Source organism: Aulostomus chinensis, chromosome 5, assembly GCF_037954235.1.
Source record: "Aulostomus chinensis isolate RoL2024-O1b breed Wild chromosome 5, RoL_Achi_v1.0, whole genome shotgun sequence".
Taxonomy (NCBI): Eukaryota; Metazoa; Chordata; class Actinopteri; order Syngnathiformes; family Aulostomidae; genus Aulostomus; species Aulostomus chinensis.
In genome coordinates, this window is record NC_141324.1 from 25,460,288 (window position 1) to 25,479,803 (window position 19,516).

The 19,516-nt window shown below is 40.8% G+C and overlaps 3 protein-coding genes across 8 annotated transcripts; 1 reads left to right on the forward strand and 2 right to left on the reverse strand.

Moving 5' to 3' along the window:
• Nucleotides 1–1,797: 1,797 nt before the first annotated feature.
• Nucleotides 1,798–6,954, reverse strand: pnhd (pinhead). The gene is made up of 7 exons (XM_086204207.1): nt 6,453–6,954; nt 5,918–6,013; nt 5,320–5,459; nt 4,825–5,101; nt 3,869–4,050; nt 2,915–2,973; nt 1,798–2,104 (listed from the first exon to the last, which is right to left on the reverse strand). The coding sequence occupies exons 1-7, from the start codon at nt 6,502–6,504 to the stop codon at nt 1,954–1,956; spliced, it is 957 nt and encodes a 318-aa protein (XP_086060333.1). The 5' UTR covers nt 6,505–6,954; the 3' UTR covers nt 1,798–1,953.
• LOC147261912 (serine/threonine-protein kinase NIM1-like) lies at nt 4,779–12,382 on the forward strand. Of its 6 annotated transcripts, none has more exons than XM_086204202.1 (6): nt 4,779–5,093; nt 5,249–5,357; nt 9,277–9,656; nt 9,777–10,043; nt 10,295–10,563; nt 10,751–12,382. In XM_086204202.1, the coding sequence occupies exons 3-6, from the start codon at nt 9,587–9,589 to the stop codon at nt 11,504–11,506; spliced, it is 1,362 nt and encodes a 453-aa protein (XP_086060328.1). In that variant the 5' UTR covers nt 4,779–5,093; nt 5,249–5,357; nt 9,277–9,586; the 3' UTR covers nt 11,507–12,382. The 6 variants fall into 6 exon arrangements, with proteins under 6 accessions (XP_086060328.1, XP_086060327.1, XP_086060330.1 ...); XM_086204201.1 differs by having other exon boundaries at nt 4,779–5,085; XM_086204204.1 differs by having other exon boundaries at nt 4,779–5,085; nt 9,543–9,656.
• A 3,180-nt stretch (nt 12,383–15,562) lies between these two features.
• Nucleotides 15,563–17,651, reverse strand: ccl25a (chemokine (C-C motif) ligand 25a). Its single transcript, XM_086205043.1, has 5 exons — nt 17,595–17,651; nt 16,975–17,064; nt 16,263–16,380; nt 16,060–16,171; nt 15,563–15,987 (listed from the first exon to the last, which is right to left on the reverse strand). The coding sequence occupies exons 2-5, from the start codon at nt 17,036–17,038 to the stop codon at nt 15,928–15,930; spliced, it is 354 nt and encodes a 117-aa protein (XP_086061169.1). The 5' UTR covers nt 17,039–17,064; nt 17,595–17,651; the 3' UTR covers nt 15,563–15,927.
• Nucleotides 17,652–19,516: the final 1,865 nt, after the last annotated feature.

A 19,516-nucleotide genomic window follows, 5' to 3' on the forward strand; every position in this document is an offset into this window, starting at 1 on the left:
TAGATTTTATTCAAGCCCATTGTCCCCGCGTCTGGCAATAAAGGGTCAAATCAACTAAATTCAACTACTGGGAGCATTTAGCGATGAGGGAGAGGATTGTTTCCTAAGGTTTTGTCTGAGATGTCAATTTAAAGTAGAAGAAAATCTAAAATCTTGGACTGAATCAACTTTGCGTTGATGGCATGAGGAAGTGCGTTCTCCGCGGGGGGTTAAATGTGCCAACATGAATCCATTAATTTAGAATAATGGGCACATTCCACGTAGGTGGAAACCAATTACTTCGATAAAGAGAAGGGTGTCGCAGGCTACACGTCCGGAGATTTACATAACCGCTTATCCAGTTCCAGCTGGATAATCAGCAAATTTGCAGTTTTATTTATTTTTTAGAGCAGTCAAAAACTCGGTAGAGGCACAGCGGGAACAATCGGAAAAGGAATCTGCAACATCTTCTTACGAGTTCGAGTAATTCTACATGAATTCATAGTGTGTGAAGAGTTTTAACCCACTGGAACACCAAATCATTCCATGCTTCTCCTACCTTTGCAACATTAAATAGCAAGTACGAAAATTGATTTTCATGTAAGCGATCCTTTGGTGTCAATTATTTGTAAAAACCAAACAAAGTTTTTTGTTGTTGTTGTTTTTTTTAGGAAACGCAGAAATGGCGCACCGTGCCATTTGGTGCCTTTGATCTTTACGCACGAATACGCGCCAACAAAAGACTTGAGGTTGAAAAAAAAAAAAAAAGGTTTCCTCCAATGTAGAAAGCGTTTAGGAGATCAAAGTAGTTTTGCATACGGCGCCCTGCAAACAAGCCATAAAACTTTCTACTCTTCGGATGACAGAAATCTGTGACACAGTCCTAACACAAACGTGCCGTTTCACACGTTGATATCAAAATAAGGTCCTATTGACTTGTTGCACGTGTGTTTTTACAAAGCCACATTTGTCTTTTCATGTTTTCTTTTCCAGCGTTGCTTCAAAGCCTCGTTCTGCTCCTTTGACTCTCACTCAAAGTGATCTCAGATTTCATGAAGCCTTATAAAGGTTAGCGCGATCACCCAGCTATTTGCTGTCAGCATACATCATCCTTGACCTGTTGATTTGTTTCCTGCACAGAAATGAGAATTTACACTAGAAATGATACAGGATGAGGGGACCGTAAACCAGGACGCAGTGGATGTCAGAAGTGCTGAATTTGTTTGGCTGAGAGGATTAAAATGAAAAAGGGTTTTAAATCTTGTTGTTCTCTACAGTTCCAAAGAACGCATTTGTTCCAAAAGATGATTTTCGTTCTTCTGCGTGTGCTTATATGAAATAGATAAAATCAAAAAGTTATATTTAATTGTATGCACACTATTTGCTCTAGGTTTTTTTGTTGTTGTTGTTGTCATGTTTGTATGGTTTTACTGCTCCAAAAAAACCTATTTCTCCAATCTTTAAAAATGCAAGCGCTGTACTTCTGTCTGGTGACCTGCTGACTTTTGTGTCTCGATCTGTTGTTGTAAGTTGTTCTTCTTGTGTTGTTGGTTGTTGGTTGTTTTTTTTTCTTTGCTGTAAATGAATAATCCTTTTTTACCAACCTGGCCGCTGAACTGCACACGAAAAACTGAAATAAATTTACAAAAATATTGCTGGGATTATTTGGAGTTTCAACATGTGTTGTAGTGTCATTTTTTTTTCAAAGAGATCTTAGTAAACCGGAGTCAAACTCCTTGTTTGTGTTCCAAACTTGGCCAAGAAAGCTGATTCTGATTCTCATGACAAAGGCGCACAGATTGTTATGGTATTAAATTTATTTACAAAATTAGCATTTTTACATATATTACATATAATACAATAATACTTTAAGGTGGCAAATATGTCCTAATGGTTTGTGAGAAGAACATCAATAGGTTGCAGCCATTGCGAGTCAGTGTCTTGAGTAAATCTTTCCAGTAGGGGGCGCAATGCTCAGTTCTGGCAGTGGCAGGAAGTGATGGAGAGGATGGTTCGAATCTTTCCATGCTGGTTGAGGAAGCTGTGGCTGTCGTATCCTTGAGGAACACAGGAGTTGGATTGTTTTTCAGCCCACAAGTGACAGATTTCTGGATCAGATGGACTCCTGCAGTCGAGAAAACAGACAGACAAATAAAATTACTCTGTAGAAAAAACAACAACGCACTAATTCTTGTGTACACCGTGTGTCTGTCAATGTATCGGTCACTCTTGGAAAACGTCGGTTAAAATATAGCTTAAAACAACTTAGTATGTAAGGAATTCTTTTGGTCCTTGTCAAGAATAAACAGAAAATATTACCCTTGATTTTTACTCTCATATTCAGGAAACTGTAAGGCAATTTTTTTTTCTAAGTTTTTGGCTTTTTTGTTTTTCCAAAACATTTCCAGGCCTGTAAATTGCTACTTTCCAGGTTATTCATAACAGGGATGAACTGAATTAAAAGTGTAATACGTTTCCCACAATTTTAACAAAATCTTTTGGAAAGACAAAAGTTAAATAATCTTGCTTGTGTTGTGCGACGCTTTGGACAAAAGCGTCTGCTAAATGAAATTGTAGAATTGTAGGAATAATGAATATAAACTGTCAGGTTCTAATGATGACAGAGTTAAGTACTCAATGAAATACTTTTTGTACTTGTTTGTCTAGCACTCCCCCTCCCTCTAATCATAGTATTTAAATTCAATTATATGAGGAAGAGACTGTAAGGTCTGGAGAGTCATAATTTATTCTGCTGTTGGAAGCCTGCTAGCACCACAGAGGAGCAGCCAGGACATTTGGTGTATGAGGATTAAGCTAAAAAGGCCAACACGCGGGGCTCAGAGGGTGTCAGAGCTCACAGGCAATTGTAATGAGTAGTACCAGAGGAGGTGTGTGTGTGTATGTGTGTGTGTGTAGCAGCTGTGTTCATACGTACCTGAGAAGGCATCGGTTTCCTGTGGTGCAGCCTCCCAAACATCTGCCCACATCTATTTCCTGTGGAAAATTAGCAACACAGAGAGAGCGCAATCAGCTCACAGCTGCCCACAAATATTGACTCAGTTGATTTGGGGGGGGCAGGAGGGGGCAGCTGCCGTTTAGCATGTTAACTGCTTTGATTTGACACCTGCAGGAGCCATTTGTGTTTGCACTTCATACACACCTTCACTGCTGCGGCCCAGTAGGCAACTCAAACTCAGGAATGCCTCTAGAAATTCAACTTCAAGCTTCTTCATATATATTTGATGCTTGTATATAGAAAATAGTCCATAATTAAGAGCTCCTAAAATGAGATTTTTAAAAAGCTACCAAGAGATCTGACTTTCTTTTAAGTTTGATGTTTGTCTCTTGCTGAGATGTTTCTCCATTTGCTCCATGGAAAGACATTCCTTCCCTCCAGGAAAGTAACTCTACTACAATGTCCCAGTCCAGTAACCCAGGGAGGAAAGTAACTCTACTACAATGTCCCAGTCCAGTAACCCAGGGAGGAAAGTAACTCTACTATAATGTCCCAGTCTACCTTGCCTGTGGTCTCAGATTGTACACGGATAAGCACACACATCCTGACATCCCTCGCACCAGGATGTGGAGTGCAGAGGTCAGAGGATTAGCTTGATTAAGTGCCGTCTTCCACACTTGAGACTGACGAATAAAGATACTTCATTACTGTCTGGCACCCAGCTAGACCTGCATTTCCTCTCTACTTAATAACCAAAGATAGTGTGAAACCAGCACAGATGAGTCAGAAGTGTTAAGAAAACGCTTTTGAAGGGACAGGCCTTTCTTGAGAGGCTGAACTTAAATACAAAAATGAACTATGTTGCAGATAATCCCTACTTTTACAGGGTAGAAAAATAAAAATATTTATAATCCAGTGACAGTCTACACTTACTTTGAGTCTCTCCTCCTTGACTCCATCTGAGTGGTGGACTATTTCATAATAATACTCCACATATGGAACCCTGTAGCAGCTCTCCTTCAGCTCACAGCCCGCCACGGTTTGGATGACATCCACTTTGTTGGGGGTCTCCATCAAGGCTGAGTCGAACTTGGTGGGGAGACAGGAGAATCCATCTGTGAATGAGTTATGAGTGAAAAGCTTTATGAGGAGGAAAGTAGCAGGACTAGTGATTCAATCACTCCTAATCTGATTGTCTTTTAAAACAATACATAGTTATGGCCATAATTTTTTCTTTTTTCCAGATTAATTTAAAGGGCTTTTGGTTGTATGGTTGATAAAGGTTTACATTCGGAATGTTTTAACATACAATGTATGAATAAAATATACTAATATTTATCAACAACAATTTAAAAAAAAATCACACAAAATGTCATTTTTCACTGCCAAATGAAACTTTTCCATCAGGCAGGTTGCAGTTAAAAGAAAGTATCAAGAATTAAAGTAGATGTTATGGGGTTATTTTTTTATATATTTTTTTTTCAATAAAGTGAATAGAGTATAAAATAATAATAAAATATCATCAGCACTATTTTAATATTGGACCACACATTCAATGTCCCTGTGGGTAAATTTGAAGAGTTAATAATCCATATTAGCCAATAAGCTAATTTGTACTATGGCTCTGTAGCAAAAAGTAACATTTTGTCATGAGCAAAGAAAAAAAAGTAAGCAAATGTTTAAGACAGTTAAAATTTCAATGAAAACAACTATTGATAACAACAATTAATATAATAAACTATTCAACTAACGACAGCAAACCAAATACCGAGATTTTTACACAGGCATGCGAGAAGGTGACTATGTATACTTTAGGTTAGGAGGGTGACAGACATTTCTACATTTGGCGGGAACGGACATTTTGGACCTGTTCCAGCGTGGACACACACCTGGGGAGCCCTTGGACCGAGAGCATCCTCCAACGTCGATGACCGTCTCATACGGCGTCTCGGCGTAATATGTCCTAAGAGCGGGGACGCGGATGCACTGTGTCAGCTTGATCTCACAGTGACACTCCTCGATCACCTCCACCTCCCGGGGTCCCGCAAACAGAAGCACCCGGTCCACACGCATCCCTGTCGGCTCACACACCTGGTTCAGCCCGCAGGACGGAAGCTTGTTCAGCGGCTCGGAGCTCTCAGGAGCGGCGGGTCCGCGCGTCCGTAGCTTTTATGTGTGGGGGGGACAGGCAGTGTCAGACATGACAAAACATGATTTAGAACTTAAATATTATGAGTTATTGGGTATGCACATTATTTTTGAATGGTGTCATGTACTGCGTTGTATCAATGACAACTTCTTCTCTGTCAAAAGGTGTCTCACACAAGCAATCATGAAGCTACGGCGCGCCCCTGTGGTGGTTTGCGGCACTGCACCCGACCTACTTTTTTGCTCCTAAGGAATTCCAGCATTGAGGCATGTTGTGAGTATTCCTGCTGTCCTGCTTCGTGTGGAGGCCTGGGGGGGCCCCCACAGTGTGACCTGCACATACCCACATCTACACTGACAGGACTCCCAGAGATGTCTGAGGAAAAAAAAGTGTAAATACATACATACATACACACACACACACACACATATATATATATATATATATATATATATATATATATATATATATAAAACAATGTGTGTATTTGATTATAGTCAGATACATCTTAACCTTACAGACAAATAATACTGCAGCAAATTAAAATGTAGAATAAAAGTCAATGGAGCAGGAGAGTGTCTTGAACACATAACAGGCTCATTTTAAGTCATGAAAAATGATACAAAAAAGACAATGAAGATTTGATTAATATTGATTGCAGCATTTTAACCAAGCGCGCTGAGCTGTCATGCCCAGGTAATAAGTGAATTCAAATTTCTCACTTACAAAGTCAAGTGCCTTGTTTGTTTTCACTTACTTTATCAAAGTTAACCTTGTGAATAACAGTTTTGAGCTCTGTTTTACTGCACCTTTGGAAGAGTGGGATGCTTTACCTTGACCGATGTAGACGAAGTGGCTCTGTCTTTTGCAGCAGGCTCTCTGTGTAAACAGGTTTCTATGTTCTATGTGTTTGCTCAGCACTCCCGTCACTGGAAGGCACAACACCAACACATCAGTGGCTTGACAGTCTCATCATATTAAAATATGAATGATATAAACATTGCTTCAGATACAAATTTAGATAAAATAGTTGATTTAATGAATTTAAACACTGGGACACTCAAACACAGCTCATATGTTGGATAAAATGCTTTAATTTGCAGCATGTTTGCCCCTTAATAACATACTTACAGAAAACTAGTTCCAAAACAAAAGATGTAAGACTGTCAGTTTCATAAAATATGGAGTTACTTCAAAAAATGAGACTTTCAAGAAAAAATAACTTAAAAAGTTCTTTGAACGATCTCAGTACATGGAAACCTTCTCAGCATCACACCACTTCTAATATTTATATTTAACAGTGAGCAAGGGATCAGAATATATGTGAGTGCAGCATCCCTGAGAAGGAATACAGTAAACAGTACTTACTGGTCAGGTGGAGGGCACACAGGAGGAGAAGGCGCTGTCGGGGTACATCCATGGCTTTAGTCCCACTCTGCTCCTCAGCTGCCAGATCCTGAGTGTCCCTCTGCCCACTGATGTCCCTGATATTTATATGAGATTGAGCTACAGCCCTAAATGTCACCCAAAAAACAAGCTCTCAAAGTGGTGTGGAGCCTTAAAAAAAAAAAAAAGAAAAAAAAAAGTGAGAGCTAATCAAATTTCCATGCCGAATGTGTTGGGATGGTGTTCCTACTGCCAGGTCCACTTCAAAGGCAAACCCTCCAAAGCAAAGTATCAAGTTTTCACCTCCCGTCTTGTTTCTGGAGTGAGTTTCCCAGCAGCTCGAGTGTGTTGAGCGGGCCTGAGCTCACCCTAATGAAGTGCTTAAGTAGCCTTGAGCCATTAAGGTGGCGCTCACTCAAAGGCATTAATCATCTTTTATCTCAGGGGGAAGGTATTTAGCACCTCGGACTTAAAACAAAACCTGGTCCAAACACATAAACAGGATCAGCGTGGGGGCCTGAGCCTCACCTTCAGAAACATCCAGCACCTTTGTGTTTATTCAACATAACACCAAATGGCCACAGACCTCGCGGAGCACATCCCTCTTTCTCTTGCTCCCCAGAGGAAGAGGAAAGATTAGAATAGAACACCGTGTAGTGCACAGGTTTCTAGATATGTGATGTGTCTTTTTGAGGTCAAATTGAAACGTAAGTAAGTCAACAAAATGTACGCTTTGTTTATTCTGATATCTAAATGACAACCTAAAAGCTCTGTTCTCAGACAGTTTATGCCTTTTCAAACTCACATTTTTGCAGGTTGTAATCCGTGTCTTAAAGTGTTAGTCCTTGTTTGATGTGTTGATGTGATCCCCTTATTTCTCCTGGGATCAGCGGATCATCGTTGGGATAACCGTCAGACACCTTGATTAATGTCACGCCCCTCTGCGGTTTCAATCGTTGATTCTTTTCATTAAGTTCAAAGTAAATCACAGTCAAATTCTATTCTAATCCCGGTAAAACCCAGATTGTTAGTAATTAGTTGATTTAATTACCTTCATCATACATTATGTTGTTGTTGTTTTTTTTTTAAAGAGTTGGAAAAAAATTGGATTGGATTGGGTTGAAGGCCTTTTAAATGGGAGATTGCAAGGATTATTGATATGTGGATTTGCTTTTTTTTAAAAATCATTATTTAAACATTTATTAAGAATCTTAAAGTGGAAATGATGGTTGTAGTGCCGTTGCTCTCAAGTTTCTTGATTTTTAGAGTCCAAGCCTGTAATGTTTTCCCTTTTGACGGATTAAGTTAATTTTTTGTTCTCTCTTACGGCTGTAGATTGCAAAATAATCTATGATTTTAAAGCGTGCATTTATTTTCTTTCTGAACTGGTCAATTTGTTTTGGACATTGCGGTTACAGAGTGGTGTTGGAATGAGCCCTGCAACTGTAAACTAGCCCAGTTGAATGTGTCGTTCCCTCGACTAAGAGTCAGTAAGATTTTTGAGTGGGTATTCTGTCAAATGTCGGAAGTAAATTTTTCGTTTAATATCTTATCCTATAAAATAACACACATCAATAGATAACACGTGGGAATTTTGAGGCGTACATGTCTGTTAAAAGCAATGGCGTAAGTGTTTGTTAGCGTAATGTTAGCTTTCTGCTCGAACCACTGAATTTAAGTATCCATCCATCCATCCATCCATCCAACCTCTATACTGCTTATATGTTAAGGGTTGGGGGGAGGGGGGCTGGGGCTGGAGCCTATCCCAGCTGACATTGGGTGAGAGGCGGGGTTCACCTTGGACGGGTGACTGACAGGGCCATCAGGAGCAATTCAGGGTTCAGTATCTTGCTCAAGGACACTTGGACATGGTCACTGGGGGAAGTGAGGGTCGAACCAACAACTCTTCAGTTGCTCGATGGCCACTCTACCTCCGAGCCATGCCGTCCCTCTGAATTTATGTTTCCAGAATCATAAAAGTGACATACATTTTTGAAAATAATCTTGCTGAACAATATGTATAAGTCTCATATACAGAGCAGGGCAAAGATCCCATTGGGTTCTGGTTGGAGGAATCCGCTGCAATACTGCCATCTTAGTCTGCCAACAAAAGCACCTCACCCCTGCAGCGTTCTATCGTCCTGATAGCTTTAGAACATTTAGAACACCTGCTGGAACGCAGCCCTTGTCACCTCCACCGCACCTTTCCCCTTCACATCCGCTTCAGTGCAGCGCGTGATCACGAGGAGTTGATGGGATTATACTCACAACATGAACATGCGGCTTATGCATGATGAATGCCAGACAATCCCTGTGTCCAGTCTGGGTAATGGAAGATGATCGCGGTGGGGGGGGGGGGGGGGTATTTGCAGACTGTCTGACCTCATGGCCTGTGTCTGGATCACTGTGTTACAAGCAAATGGACACAAAGGTTCTTCTTTGTGGTCTCTTCTATTAACTTTTGGTTGGCTTTGGTAAAGTAATCTTTTTGTTTTTCATGATGGAAAAGGGGAATCCTACTTTGGGCAACCAAATGTTTCCAACGAATCATTTATTGGATGGTAAGTTTTAAATACTTAATACTGTATAAATTACGCAAAAGTGAGTTCTCCTGAATGGTTTCAACCGCAGCAAGGCAACTGCAGTAATGACCTCAGCCGTATGACCCCTAACTAAAGATGGTCATGGGTAGCACATTGTAAAGGTAATCCTATCAGTGTCCCTTTCATACACTTGCATCAGGCTCTACATGCAAAGGTAGGGGTTAAGGAAGCCAAAGCCTGTCTGTGTGTGTCTGGGATTACAGGCTGACATGCAGTAGTGCTGGATGTCACACCCAGGAGACAGTACTGCGAGCAGGAAAGACGGAGCAGGAAAAGAGCAGCAGCATCTGGGAAGACCCTTATTTTCTCAGCAACATCATTTTGAAGATTTTCCTGACGCTCACGCATGCTTTTGACATCTTGTCATGCAGCTCTCATCTTTTCTGGTCACGTTTTCCCTTCCTATTTTTTGTTTTTTGGATATTCTTGTTTGTAATTGACTGTATTTTTGTTGTGTAAAATCTTCAAGAAGTCTGATTATAAACAGCAAACCCAGCCGCTGGGATAGGAATCATGTATTTGAACAACAGGAACAACGCCGCCAACACAGAAAGGAGTAAGAAGAACATAAAAGGGAAAGCATGTGAGTGCAGACACCATTTAAATCTTTATGATTTGAATAGAGTTACAATAAGCAGTATAATCCTGTAAATGTTTCTCACATCATTAAGTAAAACAAAACAGCAGTTATTTTCCTTTTCAGGGGCTAAACCAAGAGCGAGGGAGGATGAAATCATAAACCTGATTTCCCCAAAAGTTAGGGAACGGAAAAAAAAAGTGCCAGAGAACACGCCAGAGGAAGCGATGCTGACCACAGCGTTTGAGAAGGCCCTCTATAACCTGACCCACTCAGAGAGAGTGATGGATGATCTCACGTTTGGACGGAGGGTGGGGCTCTATGAGCTGAGAGGCGAGATCGGCTCAGGAAACTTCTCCCAGGTTAGACTGGGAATCCATGACTTGACCAAAGGTAAGAAATTGAATGCTTTGACCTTTTCTGACCCTAGTTTTCCCCGCAATAGTTAGCAAGCAGGATGTTTGGCTGGAGATAAAACCTCTCAAGGTTTGGAAGTTCTCCAATTAAAGTGCATTTCTAGTCATAAATCTTTCACAGTGATATCATGATGGTAAGAGGTGGCCACAACTTGCACTATAAAATTGTAAAGGAAATGTAATCAGTTCCTTGTTGGCTTACAACTGGTTTCGATTTTCACTTGACAGAGAGGGTGGCAATAAAGATCCTGGATAAAATGCGTCTGGACAAGCAATCACAAACACTCTTCGCTTCAGAAATCTCCTGCATGGAGAAGCTGGCCCATCCAAATATAGTGCGTCTGTATGAGGTGGTGGAGACATTCAAGAGGCTGTATCTTGTGATGGAGTATGCCAGTGGAGGAGAGCTGTTCTCTCGTATCAGCACCAGGGGGCGCCTGTCAGACCTGGAGAGCAGGCTTGTGTTTGCTCAGGTCCTCTCAGCAGTCCAGCATATGGTATGATTCACGTTAGTAGTGCATTCTGTTGCAAATTAAGTAAAATGATAGCAAATGCTACTGATATTTCCAAGCTGTTGGTATTAACTCCAGGCTGTAATAAGACTCCAATACAGCTTGCAGGAAAGTTCATTTATTTTCGAATTACCGATGACCAAATGAACCTGAAACATTTCTCTTTTCCCAGCATGAAAATAATATTGTCCACAGAGACATGAAAGCGGAGAATGTCTTCTACACCAGCACTTACTGCATTAAAGTTGGAGACTTCGGTTTCAGCACATCCTGCAGACCTCATGATGTCCTTCACACTTTCTGTGGCTCTCCGCCGTACGCTGCCCCTGAGCTGTTTAAAGCTAAAGGTTACATCGGTCAATACGCAGACATGTGGGCTCTGGGTATTTTACTTTACTTCATGGTGACTGCCACCCTGCCATTCCGAGCTACCAACACAGGGAGGCTCAGGTGCTGTATCCTGAACGGCTCTTACAACATCCCCCCCTACGTACCTGAGTCATGCCAGGATATCATTAAGGGCCTCCTGAGACCAGTGCCCAGGGAGCGGATCACTATGACACAGATCATGGCCAGTAACTGGATGAGAGGCACTGAATGCCCAGAGGCTTACCCTACATGTTCCCCTACTCCCTCCCACCTAGCAGAGCCCTCATACATCCTCACCTCAGATGAATTACATGTCAAAGCAGCACTGGAAGATCTTGGCATCACCAAAGCCCATCTCCTCAACAACACCCTCGATTTAAAAAGCCCCATCACTGGGGCTTACCGGATTTTACTACATCGCATCCAGAAGAGGAGATCTGTGGAGGCTGTGGGCTACAACCAGATGTGCATCAGAGAGTCCCAGAACAGATTCAGATGGCGATCTGGTTCAGATGGGCTTCTTGACATCCCACAATCAATTGTTTGTATCATCATGTAGGCTGGTTTCTCAAAGGAAATCGCATTTTAGAATGAGCTTATTTAGCTTAGCGTAAAGATGGAATGAACAGGTTTTTATATATTTATCACTACACCTTTCTGTCTCTTTTCTTAAAAAACAAACAAAACAAGCTTTGTGTCAGAATTTTTAACACGACTGTCAATTTCTAATCCCAATCTCAACCTGCCCCCCCTAACAAATAGTTGTTTCTTAGAGTAGGATGTAAAAAATTCTGTAATGTCAGGCGGTAGTGAGAAGATTACTGTCTCCTCTGTTTCCACTCTTTATGCCATTAAAAAAATATGCTGACACTTAATATTGATGGTCTCATCATGTAACTCTTGGAAATGAGAACAAAGTATGTAAAAACACCTCTGTAAAAAAGCACTGCAGTCACACAAAAAGGGAGATGGCTTCACATTTGAATTTGACATTAAAGGAATGTGCCCATGTTCCTGGAAGAGCTGGAAGTCAATGGGAATGGGAATGAGTTTGTTTTTTTTGTTTTTTTTTTTCAGCTATCGTCAAAATTTGCATGAGCATGGAAGACGTTTTGCAGGTGCTGACAGTGAGCAAGACATTGCTCTTTCCCCGAGGCAATAGGCATGTGGAAATAGATAAACCACTGGATTATTTATTTTTTTTATAAATGCACGAATATCAATCATGCAAAGGTGAGAAAAGTGCAGCCCAGTAAGGGCTTGCCATTTTTAGCATTGTGTTTGACTTTTTCCCGATTTTGATTCGTTTGTTTTTAGAGATCCTGATCAATAAATCAGTTCAATATGTTGATTAGCAATCCTAGTTGGCACAGTGCTGTGTAACTGATTGACCTTGTATTTAGTATCAGCCAATAAACTATGAAATGATGTCCTTTTTAAAAAAAAAAAATCCAATGATGAACTATTTTTTTTTTATCTTTTTTGCTTCAAATATGTCTTTCCTTGGATTAAAACTATTAAAAAAGTATGTGTAGGAAATGATAAAAAAAACAGGATATTGGTATTCATTTGTAATCTCAAGAGATTTCCTGAAAGCTCCTCAGTCAGCAGAACTTGCAAAGCCTGCATTAGAATACAAAAACAACTCAAATGGTGCTGCAAAAATATTTTTATCAGCCATTAGTGTATCGTTGTCCGTTGTCAGGCAAAGAAAAATGTATGACAATAAAAACATAGTTCACCTCCCAGGGTGAGAGGAAGTCGCTGCTAGGACAGCTTTCTGGCAAGTATACGAGATAAAATAGTGATAAATCTGTCATTTCAATTCGGGTTAATGTGAGCAATGTGTTCTGACTGCTTTTATTTTTGTTTTGATTTAATTCCAATATGTAAAAAAAGGGCTGTAATTTGTAATTCCATGTGAAGAAATCTTTGGCACTCTCTACTGTATGTTTTTTAACTTTGGAGGTGGCAGAGATACAACTGGATAAAACTCCAAGCTCTCCACTTTTAGCGTTCACAGAAAGTCTCCCGGGTAGAGAGCTCACCAAGTCCTGGATCGGGTTCTGTGGTATTTTGCTCAAACTGTCCTTATCTCCAGGAGACAAACCCTACTAACGACGATATGGCTTTTCATCTGATACCAGCAGCAGTTGTTGTTCAGAGTAAAACCTCTTGACAGCTCAGGCGTAGATTCTCATGCATCACATATCTGAGGTCCCAAGTATTGTAATTATCCTCTTGCTTGTGCATTAGCGCCACCAGCAGGTCACATTTTCTCATTTATAAATACCTCAACATGTATAAGCAGTATTATAGAAGCGGTCCAGGCATCAGGGGAGCTTACGAGGTCATGTGATTGCTGGCGTCAGTTCAACTGTTAGTAGGACAACTCCAAAAACTGCGGGAGGATTTTGATGTAATTTTGTAGCATGATAACATGTAGGTCGAGGAACTGATTCCTGAGCTGGATTTGGATCTTTGCTTTTGAATCTGTCCTCAAACCTCCGATACTTTATCATACTTGTTTCATTGTGAAGAGATTCCTCTACATATTGTTTTCAATACTTCTCTTTCATGTTTAGCGTTTCGTAACAGAGGAGTAATTTCTGCTCAGGATGCCAATCCTGCGCACGCATGCAGGAGCAACACAGACAGACTGCTTGATATGAGTGAGAGGAAACTAAGCTTCACTCTCACAACACAGCCCCATTTTTTTTTAACGTTTGACGGTTGTGCATCATGATAATCGTGATAAAGATTTGGAAATCTAACTGTATTTGCCAGTAGCCTTTTGAAACTATCCTACATCTATCAAGTCATTATCAGCTCTCCCTTTGGGCTGAATTGGCAGTCTACTAAAACAAATCATAAACGGTGTATTTTCTTTAAAAGTCGATTGCCCAACTATCTCTTCTTTTTTTATTCATTTCTTCCTTCACCATTCATCAATTTCCTTTCAAAGCACACGATACACAGTAGTGCGCGTACATGTCTGCAGCACCTTCATGCAACGCACAGTGGCAGCCGTTAATCTCCACCAACAGCCTGGTAAAACATGTTGCATGACTCAGTAAGATTTTATCGGCTGCAAGTTCCAGCAGTTTCCCGTGAAGATGCTGCCTAGGACATTGAGAAAAACCAGCTTTTGTCAAATAGTTGTAAATCAGCATATCATTGAATTTCTTTATATGTCAGCTTTCCCTCTGCAGTTTTTCTAGTGTGATGTTTCAATTGGAATATACAGATTTTGGGGCTTTGCCACAAACTTCACTGTTGAGTCAAAATTGATTTACAATTAACAAAAAATAGACAACAAAAACAATTTTATTATCCACTTCACAAGGCAACCTGTGAGGTCTAGCAGCAGCGTCTAAAACAAAAGTCTGGTTCCAGATGCCAAATGGTGAATGACTAGAGTTGGCATCTACAGATAACCACTAAAGAGAACCTGTTCTTGCAACACAAGAGATTAAAAAAACCCCAGTTTATTACAGTCATGAAAGATCAATGAGAATTCTGGGCATCTTTCAAACTGGCCCTATTCCATTACCTTCAAACTTATTGCCTTGATCTCTCTCGCTTTAAAAAAAAAAATGGGTTGGAACCTGAAAACCCGAGAACCTGGAAAATAAGTATTCTCTATAGGTGTCTTGTGCTCTTGTAAAGTTCACCATTAATACCTCTTTTATTAGTGAGCGCTGTATAGAACGAACATGGATTATACCACACAATGTATTCAAGAGTTTAGGACTGTTGTTCTTCATCACTGATCGCCACTGGATTCAAAAGAAATGCGTCTCTAGCATATTCTGACTTCTGGCATTACAAACAGTAATGCAGTGAGAAAGAAATACTCGTGTGTGAACTCAAGGTAGCTAATTATAAGTACTTGAAGGTTAATAAGTGTCAATTTAAATACATTTTAATTGAAGGTGGTTTAGAATCAGGCGGCACGGTGGTGCAGTGGTCAGCACTGTCGCCTCACGGCAAGAAGGTTCCGGGTTTGAGCCCCGGCTCGGGCACGGGGTCTTTCTGTGTGGAGTCTGCATGTTCTCCCTGTTCCTGTGTGGGTTCTCTCTGGTACTCCAGCTTCCTCCCACAGTCCAAAGACATCAAGAGGGGACGAGGCTGATTGATACTCTAAATTGACCGTAGGTGTGACTGTGAGTGTGAATGGTTGTCTGTCTCTATGTGTTGGCCCTGCGATGGACTGGTGACCTGTCCAGGGTGAACCCCACCTCTCACCCGAGGGCTGCTGGGATAGGCTCCAGCCCCCCGTGACCCTTAACAGGATAAGTGGTAGAAAATGGATGGATGGATGGTAGTTTAGAATCATATGAATTTCCAACATGTGTGTAAACTTTTGACATGATGATGTATTTGGGAAGATTTGATCCAGTTTTATAGAAACCTTGAATTTGTAAAAAAAAATTGTAAAAATAAATACATGAATAAAAATCTGGTGTTCATGGTAAATATTTAAATGTTAATATTACAGGCTTAACATTCCTGGAGTCCTGTGAATATGGTTACACTTTTACTCTACATACAGTAATAAATTTCAGTTTCAAATACTTAACATAATTAAAACCAAACAACACTGAGCTGGAGGTGATAAGAAAATTTATTGCAACAAGGCTTAGCAGGAACACATAAAAAAAACAAGAGGTATTACAGTCAATTGCAAATGAGTTTCCTCCCTCAAAGTTTGAAAAATAAACATAGTTGATAGACACATTTATACATAATTACACATCAAATTTATCTGCAAAAAGCATGAAAAAAGCAGTTTACATTTTCAGTAGCTATGCTAATGTGGCTAGCCAGCCAGAATCAGCTGTTCATTTCTTTACTTTTATCTTACAGCAAAATGAAAGGATGATATATGCGGTGATATCTGTAACCAGCGGCCTAAATAGCCCTCCATTAAAATATTTGTCACCGTTTGAAGGTAAGACTTTACAGATGATTGCAAGATTACTCTGGGCTGTTCTTGTTCCCCGGCCTTGACTCTCTGTTCCGCCGCTGTTTAAGGTGCTGTTAAGAACAAAGGCATCTGTTGGAACGTCGCTTAGTCACTTGAATTTATTACTATAATTTTATTATTACCTTTCTGGGTTTCGTTTTTGTTTTGGGCTTTTTGTCAACAAACTCCATCAGCTCCTTCACCCACAGCTCTCTGGGGTCTGTACAAAAGACACGACCCTTCCTCATGGTGAAGCTACGGAATAAGAGAAGACAGGTTTAATTCAACGCGGGTTAAAACAAGAAAACACCAGTTTGACGTTGCATTCTTTTTCATGCGCACTTACATAACAGCAGGGATGTTGCAGCCTCCATCTGCCAATTGATGCTTGTATTCCACCGCATTTCTTTGCGTGCTCTTGTGAAGTTTCTTCACATACTTCAGGCAACAATCCTCATAGGAAACTAAAGGATAGAAAAATTGTTGCATTTGTATTTTACACCTACACAACAATATTTGTACAATGTGAATAAACACATCAACACAGCAGTTAAGAGGAGACCTGAATCTGCTATGAGCTGACCCTCACTAACTGGGGTGGGTGACAAAACCTGATAACATTGTCTGTCTTTTCAAACAAGCAAAGAATGGAAATGATGAGACCGCGTGGAATCCATCTACAACAGTTTTGTTTTTCACCAACGGTCCTTACAGTGACCCATCAGCAAAGTGTTCCTGACCACATTTGAGATGGATCTCCTCAACCCACGAGGAGGAGCACAGTCTGGAAAAATACCTACAACTTGATCTACACTCCTCTATGTTACTGCTGACAAACAACCAAAACAGCCTGCTAAAAAAAGAAAGGAAAAAAAAAAAGTCAGGATCATGTCGAATCAAGAAATGTTGAGAAGAACAACTAGTACACACTACAGTGAAACCGTATCCTCCCAAGCAGGGTACTTAAGCAACACACAAGCCTCGCTGACTCTCCCTTTATCTTTACTGTTTGCTCACAGTGCCGCCAAAGAGGCACAAGCCAGTGCACTGTCATATACCTTGTGAAAACACAAAACACAGGCAAGACAGGACCAGCAGGGAGAAGAAGGTATTGACCCACATGGCGCAGTCGGGATGAAGTTAGAGCTCTGGAAAAGAAAACAGATGGAAGCAGAATTAGCATGCTGCAGTCAATCTTATTGCTCTGCCGTTCTTATCCAACACCTAGCAGCACATCAAACTTTGAACATTGAACGTGTGTGTGTGTGTGTGTGTGTGTGTGTTATCTGCAAATGAATGAGATAAGGGGGGGGGGGACTCAATAAATGAGTGTTGACACATGTTTCCGCATGGATCAATCAATTCCTGTAATGCTTTCATCAGGAGGAAAATACATCTGTTTTGTTAAAAAAGGTGAAAAAAATACTAGGTTTCAGATTATTTCAAAAACAGCCAATGTGTTATCATTCCCTCCACTTTCATGCTTTGCAACCTGAAATCTCAACATTACAAAAAAATCCAAACCCTTTTGGCCTAATCTAGCAAACGAACCGACACCACAAAAAAAAACCCCAAGAAAACTGGAAGCAAAAAGTCTTAGGAACTTGTCCAATGATCATTCTGTCACTGCATCTTCCCTCTCAACTACACAAAGTAAGTGCAGCTGCATGTCACTCACCTCTCTTGCTCCTGATGTGCACTCTTGTGTCTATCAACCTTGCACAGGTGAGGCTTTTATATGCACACAGGGATAATTCATCAGGTATCATATTTCCACAAATGTAAAACACCTTTGGACCTTGGCTCATTTTCCTTTCAGTTTCACTTAAGCTCAACAATCACTCTTTAGGTTTGCCTGGAATGGTGTATAAAGTAAGTATTAGATTATAATCGTATATAACATTTGTTTTTGTGATCTTTATATAGCTTTTTTATGACATTACTCAAGAAAAAACAAGTGATAGTTTGTCTGCATTGACAAAAAAATTGCAAGAAATTAAAAACGCACAAGAAATAGAATGTATGTAAGCCTGTAGCCTGCACTGTATGTGAGCAGGTGGGAGGAGTCGTCTTTACAAATAAGACATGTTTGTCAGGAAACATGTAAGTGTAGAATACACTTTTGGCTTTGAAGCCGTTTTCGTTTCATCCAAATAACATCCCAAAGATTTTTGTTTTGCACCAAATATGCTCATCGCCATCATACAGATGTTCCTCATGATGGGGTCCATGAAAGACCCCGAATCCTCTGGAACTGTTTCATCACAAATCCCACAAATGTCACAAGTCCTGAGCCCGGTCCAGCTCCTCCTCCACCAGCTGGATCCTGCGGTTCAAGGATGCCACATCGCCCTCAGCCTGTAGCAGCACAGGGAGCGACAGAGAGAGAGAGAGAGAGAGAGAGAGAGAGAGAGAGAGAGAGAGAGGCGTAGTTTGCAACCAGCTGAAAGAAAGTCGGCGTCCATGCCTGTCGTCCCCACAGAGGCCTCAGCCTGATGACTGTGCAGCGTAGGAGCAGACGTCTGTGGCCTAACGCTCGCCATTATGTATGATGTCACACACAGTTAAGTTTAACTTGAAACACTGAGTACCTGACGAACGAAGGCATACATAGGTTGCTGTGACACTCTGAAAATGCGCCAGTTTAACACTATGACTAGAAATTCCAGTGTGTGCCTATCACCGTGACTTTGACCTTTGACCCCCGCAGTTGTTTCAGGTCATCCTTGATTCTTAGCAGATATTTGTTCTATATTTGGAGAAATTCCCTTGGGGTTTTCCGGAGGTTTGTGTGAGGTGACAGTGGCCTTTGACCGCCAACATCTTCCCAGTTCATTTTTATGACATTTGTGACAAATGGGGAGAAATTTTCCTCAAAGTGGTCTGAGATATGGTGCGTATGTGAGGTCACAGTGACCTTGACCTTTGACGACCAAAATTTTTTCAACTCATCCGTGAGTCCAAGTGAACATTTAAGTCAAAATAAACTCCCTCAAGAGAGACTCCATTAGTGACAGAATGAGCAGACGTTTGGATGGACAACCCGAGAACATAATGGATTAATCAGGCTTGTCTCAACTTCTAAATTCTCAGAGGACCCTAACTAATGGGTATATGACTCTTGAGTTGTACTTGACTCAGAAATAAAATGCCACGTGAAGACTTCCTGTATTTAAATAACGTGTCAGTGTTGTCCCATCACGTACCCACCCAAGATCTTTGCCTTAACCTTTTGAATTTAGGTCGCTGTGTTCTTCTTGGATTTTTGTTGAATGCTTTGTGACAGATACAAATGAGCTCTGAGTGCTTGACTGGACATCTGATAGTGCTGCTCACTATTTATACTCTGGCTGGGACTCACATCCACCCTGTTTAAGTCCAATGAGGCGTTCAATGGAACTGCCCTTTTGCTTTCTTTTGCCTGAGGCTACTGGTGCTCATTTCAGTTGTGTGTTTCTCCTTCAACACACATGACTGTGCATGAAGTCGTATAGAGGGAATGTGATTCTGGTCTTCCTCTGAGCTTGCTGTCTGAGTTTGATCCTCATACAGCAATTAAAGAGTCTCCAGTGTTTGTTGGTAAGACGGCCCCTAATGCCG